The 17,317-nt window shown below is 39.3% G+C and overlaps 1 protein-coding gene across 1 annotated transcript; it reads right to left on the reverse strand.

Moving 5' to 3' along the window:
* Nucleotides 1-377: 377 nt before the first annotated feature.
* On the reverse strand, nt 378-1,316 carry LOC116169028. Its single transcript, XM_031485059.1, has one exon. It carries the CDS (start codon nt 1,314-1,316, stop codon nt 378-380), a length of 939 nt encoding a protein of 312 aa, XP_031340919.1.
* Between the last annotated feature and the right edge of the window lie 16,001 nt (nt 1,317-17,317).

Consider the following 17,317-nt stretch of genomic DNA (forward strand, 5'->3'; position numbering starts at 1 on the left):
ACCAGATTTCGGTTGAAAGTAGACAACACCAATAATGTATGAAGTATTATTAATTTTAAGTTTGACCCATATTTCATTTAGATCACTTTGAAATTCCAATTTTTCAGCATTCAAATCGGTCTTGACTGCGATTAAAACTCCGCCTCCCATGGTGCACTTCATTTCTTCGTAATTACGGTCATTGCGAAAGACCGCATATTGATTGTTTAAATACTCAGCGTCATGAAAATTTTCCGTTAACCAGGTCTCAGTCAGTAGAATAATGTCGTAATTTGTAATTGCCAATTTATTTTTGAAAGATTGCGCTTTCGTTCGCATTCCACTTACGTTCTGATAATAGATTGAGAGCGTTGATCCGTACCTATTTCCTTGCTTGATTAGTGTTGGGGATGGGAATCAATTCTGCTTCTTTCTTGATCGAGTCGTTTTTTGTAGACTGGGCAATCAACACTCCAGGCCGGGTGCTGTACATCCAGTTTCATTTTTAGTTTCTCAACGGCGTTGGCACAGTTACTGCATTTGATTTCCGCGTCCGAAGCTTTACAGCTCGCTAGGTCATGGGCTCCCGCACATTTGGGGCAGGTAGTAGTTTTGCTACAGTCAGTTGCCTTATGTCCGAACCCATTGCATTTGTAGCATCTTCTAGTTGTCACAGCATCATAAATTCTGCAACGGTCCCATCCTATGTTAAGCTTTTGTTCACTTAGAATTTTCCGGTAACTATTACCGTCAACCTCAGCGTAAGCCAAATACCTGTTAGGATTTCTTTTATCTTCCGTTATGTGTACGACGTTTATGTACGCGGCTTCGTCGAGGAATTGATTCTGCGCGAGAATCATTTCCTTCATTTCGGTACTCCCGATCTTGTCATTGAGGCCTACGATTTTAATCTTCGGCATCTTCTGTTTTGGTAAGGAAAGAATGTAGTCGGATCCCAGTTTCCTTTCGGCTTCCTCCTTAAGTTTGGCTGCAGCTTCTTTATTTTTACATTCAACAACAATGGTTCCTCTACGTAGAGTTTTCATTCCGGTAACTTCTCGGGTAATTGGATCGATATTTTCTTTGAGGGTGGTGAAGGTTTGCTTGGACGGTTGGTTCGCGTCCTTGGGCTTAACGATGATAACTGGGTCGTAGGTTTTCTGTTTCAACTTGTCCGCATACGTAAGCTTCACTTCAGATTGAGTTTGGAGAACTTGCGCTAGATCCTTGCTGATGCTGACATTTTGGGTATTTACTTGGTCTAAAGTATCCTTTAATAGCTTCTCGTGGTTCATCAGTTTTTCGTGCTGACTTTCCATAACTCTATCCCAGTTCATCGTCACTTTGTTAATGTTAGTCAAGATATTCCTGAGGCTGTGTGATTCGTGGATAGCGCAGGGGTCACAGAACCAATTAAAGTTCTTTTTTGAGTTAATAAATTTAACTTCATCGTCACTGACTTTAACGCACTTCGTGTGAAAGTAAGTTTGGCACCAACTAGCACAAAGAATAACTTTATCTGTACGATTAAGATCCACCCGACAAACACCACAGATTGCAGTTGGCATTGCGGCGGCAAGTATGGGTGGTACTCACCCTCACGATTTGGTTTATATTAACAAATTAGTTCTATTCTTAATTGACACTTATAATCGCGATCGACCACTCGTTACGACGGCGCGCACCTTTTAGTGTACCTTCTGAATTAGCTAGTTATCTCTTAATTAATCACTAACCATTTTTGGTTACCACCTTTGAATTGCTTTTGTTTGCGTTAAAAAAACAGCAACAACTTTTGAATTACTGTAAAGGTTTTCCTAAAAATTAGCACTTAGTTATGCACTATGTCGGTTTCTGCTCTGCGCATACTACTATGTTTGCTTCATGAACATCAAAGTGAATACAGTTTATGGTCGTCGCAATGAGACGAAAAATTTCGGATATGCATCACTCACACTTCTACTCTTATAGTGTTTTCTTATGAAAATCACGATTGCGCGCATTTAATTGAAAACGTAGGGCAAAGCGAAATCGAGGATGAAGTTTCCCACAAAAAAGCTCGCGTTGGGGTATTTCATCTGTGATATTAATAAATTTTTCTTATTTCTCATCTATAAATTCCATCTTACGGGTGTATTGGAACAGTCTGTTTATCAGGATAGAGGACTCCTGATTTTTTCTTTAATTTATGGGAATTTCGCTAAATTTACGCTGTGCTCTGTAGAATAATCCTGTGCTACTTATCTGAGACAGTTACGGGTGTCATTTAGCCATCCCGGGCTTGTAAAACAACAGCTTCGTTCTTCATTTAAGTGTCCACCACTGTTAATTGGTGGTTGTTGCAAAATTTACAGATGTTGAATAAGAAAGATCGTTTGAATAATGATAATTTAAACATAGGAACAGATAGAAGTCCCCTGTGGCTCAAATTTAAGTGGTGCACGTCTGTACGAAAGGTAATTTTGCGGTAGAGATACGGGGGAATTTTACTGTTTAAAATTTTATGAAAAAATAAAGAAGAGCCTTCTTTCCATCATATTGAGCCAGCCTAGCATTGGTAAGGTATGTGAAATCCGTTCGAACTTCCTAATTCCAAATATGAAGCGCAAGCATGAATTTTGGACACGCTGGATTCTATCACAGTCTTTGAGTAATAAGCACGGTCCATATACCACGTCACAATAATTGAACCGTGATGGAACCAGTGCATCACAAAGAACAGTCTTCTGCTTGATGCTAAGAATGTGACGACTAGAATACAAGCATCTTAACTGATAATAAGCCGAAGCAATAAGGTTGTCAATGTGCTTAGTAAACCTTAATTTACAATCAATAGAAATCCCCAAATTTTTTACACAATCGGCTATTGGGACAGGTTGGTTACCAAGTTGCAAGATTATTTTGCCTTGAATGTGCTTTTTAAGTTTATCGCTACAAAACACGATGAAGCAATATTTAGTTGCATTTATTTTCAAAGAGTGATTGTCCGATGCCTTGGCTACCCTTGCAAGATCTTCGTTGATCTTTGCCACAGAGGAATTCAATTCACTAAAAGGAAACGAATGATATAGCTGTACATCATCAGCATAGAGATGATACTTACAATGGTTTAAACCAGACAACAAGTTAAAAGTGTAAAGAGTGTATAACAAGGGTCCGAGGATAGATCCCTGAGGAACGCCCCTTGTAACAGGCACATTCTAGAATGTGTTTGTTTTATAAGGTCCAATTCAATAAATAATATATTAAAAAGTGATGTTCACGACCATAACACTAGGGACAAGCTATCGTACAGAATACCTTTCTGTAGATTGACCAAATCGCAAAATAGTACTAACGTATCGTAGCTTTAAAATGTTATAATCACTTACCTCAGTCTATAAAACCATTAAAACCTCATCAGTTTCGAAAAATAATCAAACGGTATTTAGTAAAGTGGGCGTTTTACAGTGTAGATGAGTATCTAAATTCCGCTATATCTTTATAAATGTATATAAATATGTTGTGTTCATTTTCCATATGACGATTGTAAGCTCTTTTTGTACTGCCTGCACATGAAATAAAAATTATTATTATTATTATTATTATTATTATTATTAAGATCAGAATGCACGTGATTTAAAATCACTCTCTGGCATCTACCAACGAGATAGTTTTGTATAAGGGTCACAGCCCCATCGCCCAGTTCCACAAACCTCAGTATAGCCTTAAGCACTTCATGACTAAGCAAGTCAAACGCTTTTGAGTAGTCAAGGAGTAAGTTTTTAAGTTAATGGTGTTTATTCATCAAGATTGGTGTGTTAAAGAATAGTGAAGGTTAGAAGATGTTAACATTTGTGTGTGAAATTATTATTATTATTAAAAGTTAAGTGCCCCTTGTTAACGCAAACATTTGTACCGCCCAGGTTATTAGAATTATTAAAAGAGAAAAAAAACCTGTATGTAATTTTAAAATTTTCTTATTTTATTTGTTGAACGAGAATTTTGTTTTAATTTTCATTTCATATATTTCGGATTTTTGGAATAAATTTTTTGTCTTTGCCGATCAATTAATTGTGGAAGCCGTTAGAGGCCACTGATGAGTCTCTCAAATCATTTTAAGTCAGTGTTGGGATTTTTCTTTGTAGTCTGCGAAGAGGGATTATAAAAAAATTCGTTTTTTCCTATTTTGATTTGTTAGAGCATATACCTTCCATACGCAATAAAAATAAGAGTAGATAAAATAGCGAAAAAATGTGATACACAATTTACTCGTATTTATACATAACATAGGTGTTGAATTTGATTTCGCAGATTTACGGAATTGTTAGCGCTTAAATGAATCTTTTACAACAAAACAAATGTTTCCGAACCGCAAAATGCAATTGAAAGTTTTATAGCAGTTCGGTTGAGCTCTGGCTTAACCTCAAAGTTAATGGTTGAAAATCAATTGACAGCTAACTTTATAGATCTTATACTCGAACTGATTGATAGAACTTCATCAATTGTAATAAAATGGGGATTTCTAAAAAGGTTTCCATTTTTTCTTGTCAACTGGGGTAGTTTTTCAACGTTACAAACTATACTGCTCTATTAAAGTGAACGGATAGAAAAATTACTTGATATTTTAGAAAGGCTATAAAATCCCTTCCAATACTCGTGAATATTATTTTTGCCCTTCCTCGCTTGCGATTTGGCCCGTCGAACATTTATTGATTTCTAATTAATAACCGTTTTGATGCTTCGGTTCTTTACACGTAGGAAACTTAATTTATCAACCACGTCATATCGCCGCAGTTATTATCTTTGGTAGAAAATCAATCGACTAAAAATTAACCTCACACGTAAAGTCGTGTCTAGTTTTACAATTTTTTACCACCCCATTTCTGTTTCACGAGCCGAAGAGCATCCCTAAAGACAAATTAAGGTTTAATAGTATTGCGCCATGAAACTATCCAATACATAAACCCTTCAGGTCACCAGCTTAATGACAGTTACCTACTAAAGCTAGGTAGTAAACACATATTTAGCTTTATGCCTCCACCTTTTCGATTTCGAATACACGAATAAGTACTCACGTCACAGCGTTATGGCTCTCGGATGTATTAAAAAGGTTGTAATAATTAGAAACGCAGTTAGTAATTTACAAATCTAGTAGAAGGTCCCTCTCAGGAGCTATTATAGGTATACATATAACGCCGAGTTTTTACGGTAACTGAGAAAATGCACCCTTGAGAAATGTAAACTTCAACAAATACAATTCTTAGTCTAAAGCTTCTGCTCGGTTTTGATACCGTAAATCATTTTGTTCGGGCACAATGCACTGCAAGGCACTGCAGCCGACAACATTTCACCAGTGTTTCGCTTGCTTGCCAAAATTACACGACGGAAAAGGATTTGGGTTATTCAACATAAATCCTTTTTTAATTAGCAACGGCGATTGCTCCAGATTTGTGTAGCTACCTATACAGAAGTTTGAAAAGCTAACGTAAATTTCTGCGCTTTAAAAATTGCTTTATATGTATTAGATGTAATTAAGGCACGTCAGTTAAATATGATGCGAGCATTTTTTTTCCGTTGGCATGAATAGGGCTCGTACCATTCAAGCGTTATTTTCGAAGTTTACAGACCGAGCTTTGTGTACTTAATTATGCCGGCATACAACAATCAATGAACTAGGGGTTTAAATTAAGCATAAAGAATTGATTATGAACCATTTCTAGAATTCCTGAAACGTTTCTCTCACTCTGTATCTGACGGTTTTTGTGTTGAGAGAAAGGTATTTGGTCGATGCGGTTTGTGGAGCCTTTGTTCTATTTAGTAACAGTTAAATGCATATATTTGTCATAAATTCAGTGTCAGGAAGATCAGCACGTATGAACTTTTGGACCATATTATGCAAACTCTACTTGCCCTTATTTGTATCTCAAATATTACTTTTTCACTTAAAAATAGGACAAAACTCTCGGTCTGCATGAGATGTATGCGTAAAATCAACTGCACTATTTGCGATTTTTATAAAATCAACGTTCACACCTTTACATACGTGTTTAGTACCTTATAGCTGCCTACTGGCTGATTAATTTGCTCGCAAATGCTCCATCTACACGAACAAACTGCCATCTTTAATTCCAAAGAATGTAGGAAATACAGTTAGTACAAAATGGGATAGTTCAAAATTATTGGGTCCGAATTAGTAAGAAAGTTGCCCCAATCCTGATATGTCTCATCCTGACGTTCGACTTACCTTTCGTGAGTAGGCTCTTCCGACAATCCTTTCCTTTCGTTGAGACCTATCATTAGAGTACCATCAAGAATAAAAGCAGTCCCCCCCCCCCCCCTCCCCTCTCCTTCTTTTGATAAGGAGTCGGAAAGAAGGGCGGTAGTTGGTAGAAACCGGTTCTTTTCGTTAAGACCTTTAATTAAAATATCATCGCCCCTGTCCGTGGTTTGGATTAGATTCGGTCATCTTAATTAGGGCCACGTGATTAAAATTGCAAATTTAGCATTAGGTCATGTCCTATCGTGGGATTGGTACAATTTTAAGAAAATTTAACGAGTTCTTAACAAAAAAACGGTTTACTTAATTACTATAGGAGCCATCCTAAAAATGGCTATTAATTAAGTATGGGTTTACTTTACATTCATTCGCGTTTGAGCCCGTGCGGTAGAGGCACCCTTCGAGCGCGTCCCCGAGTACCCTGAATTACCGTACAGTGCTTCGGTGTGGGTAGTGACGTAGGGGCTCAAACCCAGACTGGTAACGAAGAAGGTCGTCGCCGCGGACCAACCTCCCGACGTCAGGGACCAAGCGTTTCAGATCAGAGATAAGTACCCCAGGGTCTGGCTCAGGGCAACCTGAGTAGAAGCGTAGGGGTTCTGGAGCTCCCAAAGTTTCGGGTGGACCACGAACCTAAGGACAAGTCGCGGGCTCATGGTGACCATCGTTCCGGTATCGTAAGCTGGGGGGGGGGGGGGGGCGACTCTCACATGTCTACTAGAAACTTTCCAGCTCGCTTTCCAGACTCCGGGGACTACGTACCTTCGAACCCACCAAAAGGAGCCATCCGGGTCGATGTAAAGCCGATCGACTGGAAAGTGGTGGTTACCGAGGAATCTCTGAGGTGGGCGTTCACGTCCAGTCCATTTAAGAGTGCAGGATCGGATGGGATATTCCCCGCTCTTCTGCAGAAGGACCTGAAGCCATTGCTCCTACTTTTGTTGGACCTTTTTAGAGCCTGCCTGGCTTTAGGGTATATCCCCGAAACCTGCGGAAGGGTAAGAGTTGCCGGATCGTGCTAAATATGAGATGGCGATGGATTTCAAGCCCAATTAGCATATATGATCGTACTCTAAACAGCTGGTGGTGTCACACTATGCGTTTTTACCGCTCCCGCTAAAACGGATGCGGTTTGACGGGATGATAATATCACACGTTATTAAATGGTACCAGTCACATATATGCGATTTCGCCGCACCAGGATGCAATCGCATCATATGCTGTCAAACCGCATCCATTTTAGCGGGAGCGGTAAAAACGCATAGTGTGACGCCACACTAAGGAATGGTGTACTGGACCTTAGACCACTGCATCCATAGCAACATGCTTAATGGGCGATGTCCACGGAAACGGTCGTGTGCAGACTGGAGGGAGAAGGGAATATCTACCAGCAAGGGGGGGGGGGCTAGGAGGGTTTCTGGTTATCGATGATGAGTTTAACTATATCATGTTCGATTTCATTAGTAAGGCTGCTGAAAGCTTTGGCATTGATACATCGTAAGATGGAAAAGATATCCTCAATCGGGACAACAGATGAGCTCATAGGAGAGGATGTCCGCAGGGCTCCTCCTCACTCTGAACGAGGACGAAGCGTAAACAGAGATACTAGGACGAAAAAGCTCATGCAGGGAGCTCTTGAACAAGTGGATAGGTGGCGCAGGAGTCATGGCCTTTCTGTAGAGGGAAACAACTTTGAATTTTTGGTGTAAACCTCTTTGTATTAATTTGAACTAACGCGAATTAATTAGAATTAACGTGAACTAATTTGAATTAGCGTGAATTAATTTGAAATTAACGTGAATTAATTTGAATTAAAATGAATTAATTTGTATTCGTGTGAATTAATTTGAAGAAAGTTTATTGATTAAAAGTGTAAACTGAATCACAAAGGCCGAAAGAATTCCTACTAATTTAGACAGAATGGATTTAAATCCGTGTTCCCTTAGAATTCGTCGGACAAAAGAACCGAGTCGAAGAAACTTCCGAATCGTTGTTCACAGAGGGTAAAAAATCTGGAGCAATATCCACAATATACAAAAATTAACAATCCGATGAAGTAACTCTTGATTTTTAAAAATTTAAATCTGACATTAATTTAATACAGAATTTGATATACTCAAAAGTAGGCATTTCAAATAGATTAATAAACAACTCGCCTATTTCCCTTTCGTGAAAAATAACATTCCGAACTCTCTTACATAAGGTGCATGGAATCTTTATTAATAAGCGGGACCTTCTGCAGTCCAGAAGGTATCTGAAGGTCCTGGATACGGTAACATTAGACTGAAGTTGCATTTCGAGATGAATGTCGCTAAGTAATTTTAACACTCCAGCATTTGCCTTTGCACGGACGAAACAGTTGGCATTCAAAAAAGGCAGATTCATATACACAGACTTGAAATCGCTAATCAAACTAAATAGACCGGGAGATGGTGACACTTTTTGTGGTGTGATTTGCTACAAGTATGGCGACCATTCAAAGGTTTAATTAAGTACTCCTCAAAACGAAAATGGTGCTCACTCTCTGGGAGTGGGGCCGTTATTGCGTGACGATTGTTTAAACATGTCGGAAAATTTAATGATTTTGGACAATTTGCTACACAAAATTCTTTGGATTTTCTGGTAGTCGGTGACAAAACAAATGACGGAAACAAAACGCCATACTTTTCCGGTGGGCCTTATAGCCCGCCATACTCATTTGAACGTGTCGATTGTTTTTTCTTTTTTTGGGTGATTTGCTACAAGCTAATTTTTTTATGAGCATCAAGCCTTCAATCAGTCATTCACGAAAATCAACCTGCCATACCGCAGCGACGGGCCCGCATAGCCGCCATACCGGCACAAAGATGTCATTTTTGTTAATCATTTTGAGCGATTTGCTACACCCTATACATTTTTCCACCAGTTATTTTTATAGTCAGAAATAGAAATTTCGATACGCCATACCTGTGGCATGGGCCAATTATGTATAATATTTTTCCAAAAATGTAAGAATTTTCGGAAAATTTTGGCGATTTGCTACAGTATGGCATCAATTTTTCGTGACAGTTTGAGGTGTAATAAAAGTAAATATCAAGTTTCAAACATGAACTCCGGGCCAATCTTGTTTGATCACTAGATGTTATGTCGCTTAATATTCTCCGCCCCCTCGAACTTCTTAGCAAAGAGTACCCACTCTTTGCTCTTAGTCAAGTTGTAGAGGTCCCGATCGGGGTCGTTGGTGTTCTGCATTGCATTCAATTGATCGCAGGTAGTAGGTAGCAGCTGCCGTCAAGTATCTGAACACCCAGTGTACATCAATTTTGATCAAATTTTAAGGGCAGTTGTATTTATTTCATATTAAGAAACCATGAAAATTTGAACATTATACAAATTAAAGTAACATTATATAATAATTAAGAATAATAACAATAATAATAATAAACGTTTAAACAAATACAGCATACAAGCTCCATGGGTATGGCTATAGCATGTGCAAAACCAAATTTTGAACCTGTTGTTACAATGAAGATCAAATCGATTTGAGTAGTGACGAGGGCAATGGGAACGAAACAGAAGAAACCGATGACGATGTTGAGAAATCCGATACCGATGACGAGTAATTGTTAAACGCGATTACGATATTATACCTTGTCGGGATAAGTTAATCAACTTAGAATCATTATTCTCTTGAATGGATTGTGTTACCAATTTTTAATAATAAAATCATTTTTCTGAAGTTCGCGAGAAGATCGTTTTCAAGGTTCCTTGCTTGTTCCAGTTATAGCACAAAGATGTTTTAGGAGAACAGATTTTCGAGTATGGCGCCATCTTTAGCCTTCATAACGAGTATGGCACATATATCATGGATCAAAGTGGAGCATGAACTTTCGAAAAATCCAAATGCCATACTGTAGCATATCACCCAAAATTATTAACAAAAATGACATCTTTATGCCGGTATGGCGGCTATGCGGGCCCGTCGCTGAGGTATGGCAGATTGATTTTCGTGAATGACTGATTGAAGACTTGATGCTCATAAAAAAATGAGCTTGTAGCAAATCACCCAAAAAAAGAACAAACAATCGACACGTCCAAATGAGTATGGCGGGCTATAAGGCCCACCGGAAAAGTATGGCATTTCGTTTCCGTCATTTGTTTTGTTACCGACTACCAGAAAATCCAAAGAATGTTGTGTAGCAAATTGTACAAAATCATTAAATTTCCCGACATGTTTAAACAATCGTCACGCAATAACGGCCCCACTCCCAGAGAGTTAGCACCATTTTCGTTTTGAGGAATACTTAATTAACCCTTTGAATGGTCGCCATACTTGTAGCAAATCACACCACAAAAAGTGTCACCATCTCCCGGTCTAAAATGAGTTTAAATGTATCTCTAGCGGCGTCTGTAGATACGCCAACGGTATTTGTCGTGTGAAATTTTGAAATCAGACAGCCCAGAATGGACGAAAATACCATAGTGGAACCTTCAAGGGAAAAGCAAAAAAAGAATGCTGACCAGCCAAACAATAAATTGGCTAAAATTGCTCATTTCCTGAATCCTTCACAAGCAATTCCTGCAGATAGCCTTAAGAATTAAGTTTTTTTTAAAGCTCAGAGTCGATTAACGTCAGAAGATCGATATGAGGGTGATATCTTTATTAAAGAATCCGAATCTTCTGTGGTGTATTTCTAGTGAAATTTGATGGTTGTCATTAGAAATCCAATTGGTTAAATTAAGCGTAAGGGAAAGGGCCCCCAAATATTTTTCAAGACGGGCCCTTAAAACGAAGTTACGCCACTGTGGTCAGCTACTTGGAATTCGTTTCTAGCGTAAAATTGTTCAAGTACACCTAATGGAGTTCCTATAGCTGATTTGATAGAGGTCTTCTTCCCATTCCATAACAACAGCCATCACGTTTCTTGGTTCAGCACACCCTCTGTCTACATCTGGGATTCTAACCAAAACGCCTCGCCAAAACTAACACAAATGTGTTTTACGATTTTTAAAATCGATAAAAATATCAAACAAAGAATCCGCCTTAAATTTTGCATTGAAAATGGAATGTCGTGGGCCGAAACGCTGAAAATGTTATATAAGACTTCCGGTGAATCGACTGTATCAAAAACAAGAGAGTATGAGTGGCACAGTGCATTCAAAAGCGATTGAGATTTGGTTGAAGATTTGCTTCGCTCTGGTCGACCATCAACATCTTTAACTGAATTTAACATAGCGAAAGTAAAGGAAATGATCGTCGTTGAACTCTGGGAGAGAAATTTCTACGTCTCACAAATCAGTTCGTACCATTTTAAACGATTGTTTGGGCATGAAGCGTGTATACGCTTGACTGGTGCCAAAAGACCTGAATTTTTTGCTAAGCCTCAATCGTGCCAAAGCCGCTAAAAACATGTTACAACGGGTCAACATGCATAAAACGCATTGTATTTGGTAATGACACATGGATTTACGAATTTGTTTTTCCAAAACTCAAATTACCACTTCGAGGCATCCGTTTTAGTCGATAAATCACATAAAAGAGAATTCACCACGAGTACTGAAGTCGATCCCAAAAAATACGGGAAACTACATTATCAATATCCATAAATAAAATCGCGAAGAAAAGCTACGGAATTAAACAAAACAGCACATCGCAAATAAAGCATGTAATTTATTATATTAAAGACTGAATTTCACCATAAACTGAAAAATTTCCATTTATTAATAGCCACCCAAAATTGCAGCGCATTATTCCCTATTGCTTGCGGTTTGTTTCAAATACTCGGCTTTGGGCATATAAAACATACGGTCAAAAATAGGAGTCGTTCCAAATAAATGTATTTACTGTACTTCTTCACCCCTCCCAGACCGTTGGGGTGTATATGAAGTGGTATGCGATATGGTGTGAGGGCCCCGCCCCGTCTACAACATATTTTAACTCTGAACTGGACTGGCAACCGACCCCTCTTGTCAGTCCTCCTTGACTTTCAGTATTTACATACTTTCATGGTCTCCTGCATAAATAATTAAATATAGAATATGGAGTAAATGACTCGAAGACATTTATTATGCGTCTCTATCTCACCACTCCTTGTATTAATCAAAGCAGTTCCTTTTTCGAACTCTGGTTTTATTTCATTTCCATGAAGGTGTTGTTACAATAAGGTATGTTTAGGAAATTAAGTTACGTAACATACGGGAAATTAATCAGCTGCAGATGTTCCCAATTATTTAATGTGAACATACGTGTGTATATAGCTAAAATAGTTCTACCGCGAATATGTACGCTATGAAACTGCCGTCTGCACCAAAACTCTAATTATACATGAACCGACTTTGCCCTAACTGTTTTCAGGTCTAGATTTACAAATTGCTTCTTTAAAATAACTCGCACCGTGGCATGATATCAACTATCATTGGCAGCGAGCCTGGATTGGAAAATGTCAAGAGGGGCGGCCATTGCTGTTAATGAAGAATACCCTGTAAACATTAAATTATTTCAACCCGCCTCCAGAAACCGATCGATACCTTACTTGTAATTAAATAACGTAGAAAATGATGATATCGAGTGTTTTCCGTCGAAAACTTTCGCCTCGCGTATCTAACAGAAAGCCAGATAAAATTTTGCTCGGAAAATTTGATGAAGCACCTTTTTAACCAACTTTTATAATCGAAAATTTCCGCCCGAAATTAGTTCGTGTTGTATATAAGTGAAATAGGTGGTAAATTTAGTTTAATACTAAATAAATAGAGATATACGAGTTGAGAATGGAGGTCTCTGAAAGAAATTCTCGCGGGATTTGCGTACAATGGACCAAGCTCAGGTGCGGTAGGGTTCTAAACTAGTTTTCGTTGCACTTTCGGGATTATTCGAATTTATTGGCGTAGATTTATATAAAAACAGGGTCCGAGAATATTTTATTACAGTTCGTTAAGGTACATTTGCTTAAAGAGCTATCGCCGGCGAACTGTCGGTGTTTCTGTTTAAATGCGCCACTTCGACTGCAGCTCGAATGCAAATTTATTAGCCTTTTGAAAGGCACTTGTGGACTGTAAGAGCTTATACGATTTCTGCAGCAGCTCCTGTGACGTCACTTATCCAATCACTTGAACTTTAGCTCTATTGGAAAAGTGGCATTTTAAAAGTCGGAGGCAGACCATTTTGCAGGTAAAGAAAAATTGGTGAGAGGCAACGAGAAAGGGAGCTACCTTGAAAAATTTTCATTTTCCAATGATTGTTTGTTCTACAATCATAAGACAAACACGTGGCAAAACACATATACGCTCAATGAAGTTATAAGAAATCATCTCAAAGTTATTTCAGATCGATCGATTCGTTTTAGTAGTAGTGTGTGTAAGGCTATAACACCACTCCGACAAAAACATGTTTCAGAAGCACTAATACCATTTAACTCTTTGAATATGAAGCAATGAGAGATGCGCATTCAATGGCGGAAGGTGAATTAATTATATACTCATATACCATTGTAGCATGCCTACCAAGCGACTGTATCTCAATGTCACCGATTCTTCAATTTTATTTCCAAAATTTGATTAACCTAATTACAAAATTCCTTCATTCTGTTAAAAGGGGTGTTTCCTTTGTGGCTATAAGCGAGCGGTCTCGATATACCCATTAATTAAATTGTATGAGTAGTTTATTGTTTGCCGACCTTCAGTAACCACAATGTAACAAAATTCCTCTAAACGCTACACCTACAGTATTCGCCCCGAAAATATTCGTCCACAGCTATTGAACCATGTAACGGACACCATCACGCCTGCAATTAATACGACACGCATTTGATTAATTTTTGTGTGATTTTTTTAAATGACACTTTTGCATGTATAATGTTACGCTCACGTGGCCGCATACAATCAAGGCTTTCAAAAAAACCGCCCCTTCATCTCATAAATTTTCGAACGTGCACAATCGACGGAAGAAACCGAATTGTTCATACGGTAACTTCGTGCTTTAATGGCGCAGCTACCATACCAACTAGAAGAAAATATTCAGAAAGACATGATCTATGAACTGCTTGCGCGTAGTCTTAGGAAGCAGATACCTGGAGAGGATATGACTTCATTTTTACAGAAGATGTCGAACTATCGCTTAGAGAAGTTTCGGAAAAGAAAACGATGATGGAAGTTGTTAAAGAAGAACCTATCGATCGTAAACGAACAAGATGCAACTTCTGCAAGAATGTTGGGCATGACAAGTCTGAGTGTAAGAATCTTCAACCGGAAGAATCAAAGGCAGCAGGTACTCTCAAAATTGTGTGCTACCGGTGTGGCGCACCAGGTGCAATCCGGTTCAAATGCCCAAAATGCTAACCCAGATCACGTCCAGCGGAACACTCCAACGATCGATGACTTCACGTCCGCTGTAAAAACCCTACTTACAAATTACGATTGATGGACGCGATGGAGTGGGATTAGCGGATTCAGGCGCTTCGTCGCTGGAACGGAATTCGGTGATTTATTGTTGAAAAGAGAATACGAGTTTCGGGAAAAGATAATCAAGTTGACGTTTGCTGATGGTGTGCTTCAAGAGTGGAAGGTTCTGGAAGCTACGGTACAAGTTTAGTTAAAACTTCCAAACCAAGTACGTCGTTTTACCTCAGGAAAGGATTTGTCGAACACTGTTGAGTGTAAAGTTGTTGAGAGACGCTGAAGTGATTCTGGATCTACCTCACAACCAGTGGCATTTTTGCGCCACCCAGCGACATAGATTTCAGTTCGTATTGATATCTAGTTGTTTCTATTGTTGGTGATGGAGTGGGACCTTAGACATGATGAAGGTTGGGAACCTACCCATTTTCGTCGTTTGAATAACTACTACTTCAGTTGGTACGCCAAGCAAAGTTCAGCATTGATCTAAGGTCGCAGGATTCCTCCAAGTGGTCCTACGCGAAAGCGATCGCAAAAAACCTGTTTTGTAACGCCCTTTGGAACTTACCGTTTTGGAAGAATGGAATTCGGGTTCAAAAACGCGCTCGCGACGTTCGTGCGACTGATGAACCGTTTTCGTGCTCGGTTGGGTCATCGTGGCGTCTACGCGTTTATAGACGATATCTTTAATGGTGTCAGAGACCTGGACGACCCACGCGCGATTAGAACAAACAAACACAATTTCGTACAAAGTGAGTGGTATCGGAAATTCGTAACGGATTTCGAGGGAATAGCTGGTCCGTTGATATTGACGTTAAAAAAGAACGCCTAATTCATATTTTGAGACCAAGAGCTACGAGCGTTTAACGAACTGAAGACTAAACTAACGTCTGCCCCAGTACTCATTCAGGTTGATTCAACTCAGCCGTACGTACTACGAACCGCCGCGAGTGGGTACGATTCAGGTGCGGTGTTAACCCAAGGACGGGATGGTGCGGAATACACAGTCGGGTTCGGGAGCCGTTTACTAACGGCCCCAGAAAATAATTACTCGACCGTTGAACGCGAAGTCCTTGGTATTGTGTGGGCCGTAGATAAACTCCATACGTACTTAGATGGTACCGACGTTAAGATACGGTTTCGCTGAAGCCATCGACGGCCGCCGTTGACGGTCGCTGTCAAGTATCAACCTTTTTATTATGGTTTACTATGGACGTGGTTTCCTTGGCGACAGTCAACGGCGGCCGCCGACGGCCCAGCGAAACCGTACCTTTACGGTGGCCAGTGAGCATCTGTCTTTGCAATGGCTACTCGGTCTAAAAACGCCGTCCGGCCGTTGGCGCGCTGGCCCGTCAAAATACCAGAGTTGAATATGAAGGTAAAGAAAATATGTGGTGGTGGAGACCGAACCTTCTGCGAAGACAACGGGTCGATCACTTGAGCAATTTTTGTCCCGTAGAAGGTAGAAGTGCAGCTGATGCCAGTTGAAGTATTGTGGGAAAAGCAAATTGCCGGTCCTGTGCTGAAAAGGTTATCGATTCATTAGAAGGTGATAAAGATTTCGACATCAGATGGACCTACTAAATAACGGCGTGCTCTATCGATGCAACGATGCTGAGGAGTTAGAGGAACAAGGGTTGGTTGTACCTAGCGGTATGTAGAAGGAGCTCAAGCGATAGTTTTATAGCTCTCCTACAGGAGGTCTTTATGGAATAGTTCGCGTCGTATTAATTGCAGTCATGGAAGTGTCCGTTACACTCCCCCTTACAAGCGGCTTTCTGGATGAAGAAGTGCGCTTAGAATCCTACTGGATGTATGTATATCGTTGACATTCCAGATATGTTTTCACGCGGTTAGCTACAAGGCTACGCAACCAGGTTTTGTATAATAAAGAAAAGTGAAGTTCAGGAGCTGTCAGGGTTATGCGTGAAGTTAACTGCACTTTGTTATCGCAAACCTTTGTATTAGGATTATTAAATTAAACTGTAAATTTAGGATTTTCGTATTTTATTGGTCGACCACCTGTGTGCGGAGTAATTTATTCGAACAAGCATTATAAGCTTTTCTTTCTTTCAAGATTTTTTAAATCTCATTTCATTTCAGTTTTTATGTGCCATAGTAGCTTTTATGTGTATAAAGGGTATTAATAATGATGATTATTTATTGCGTTTTATTGCAACATTAGTGTTAAAATTACAATAATTATGGCAAAAAAAGATTGATTCGATCGATTCCACCAAAGCGCGTTTGCTCACATATATCCGTAGAGCACGTGTACTGAAGGGTTAAAGAAATCTTAATTACCTTAAAGTGCCAATAATCCAAAATCTCAACTCATAACTGTGATTTACAATAATCACGCACAAACACAGAACACCAGGTAATATTGGTTCTGAGAACTTCACTTCTTCACTTTTGATTATTGCACTTGAATTTCAATATAGACTACACTGACTTTGTTTGAATTACAGATGTCAAATTTGCTCTTTGATGATGGAAAAAATCCCTTTGACGGGTACTGGGAAACCATCTACCTCTTCGTAAAGGTGAAAACACGCCTCCGATTAAGTCGACTTATCGTTTACATTCATCACGACGTAAAAGAAATTTTTTAAACATTCACCACACCAAAACATCTGCTTGTTTCGGCGATAACACGTGCTTATCCTGAAACTAGTTAGCTTACGCCGCGATAGCAAAACCTCTTAT

This window comes from Photinus pyralis, unplaced genomic scaffold (assembly GCF_008802855.1).
Source record: "Photinus pyralis isolate 1611_PpyrPB1 unplaced genomic scaffold, Ppyr1.3 Ppyr1.4_LG4, whole genome shotgun sequence".
In the NCBI taxonomy this organism is placed as follows: Eukaryota; Metazoa; Arthropoda; class Insecta; order Coleoptera; family Lampyridae; genus Photinus; species Photinus pyralis.

What these genes read in the sequence shown, in the direction of transcription:
- LOC116169028 (XM_031485059.1), bottom strand. Translation starts at nt 1,316, where the DNA reads ATGAACTGGGATAGAGTTATGGAAAGTCAGCACGAAAAACTGATGAAC.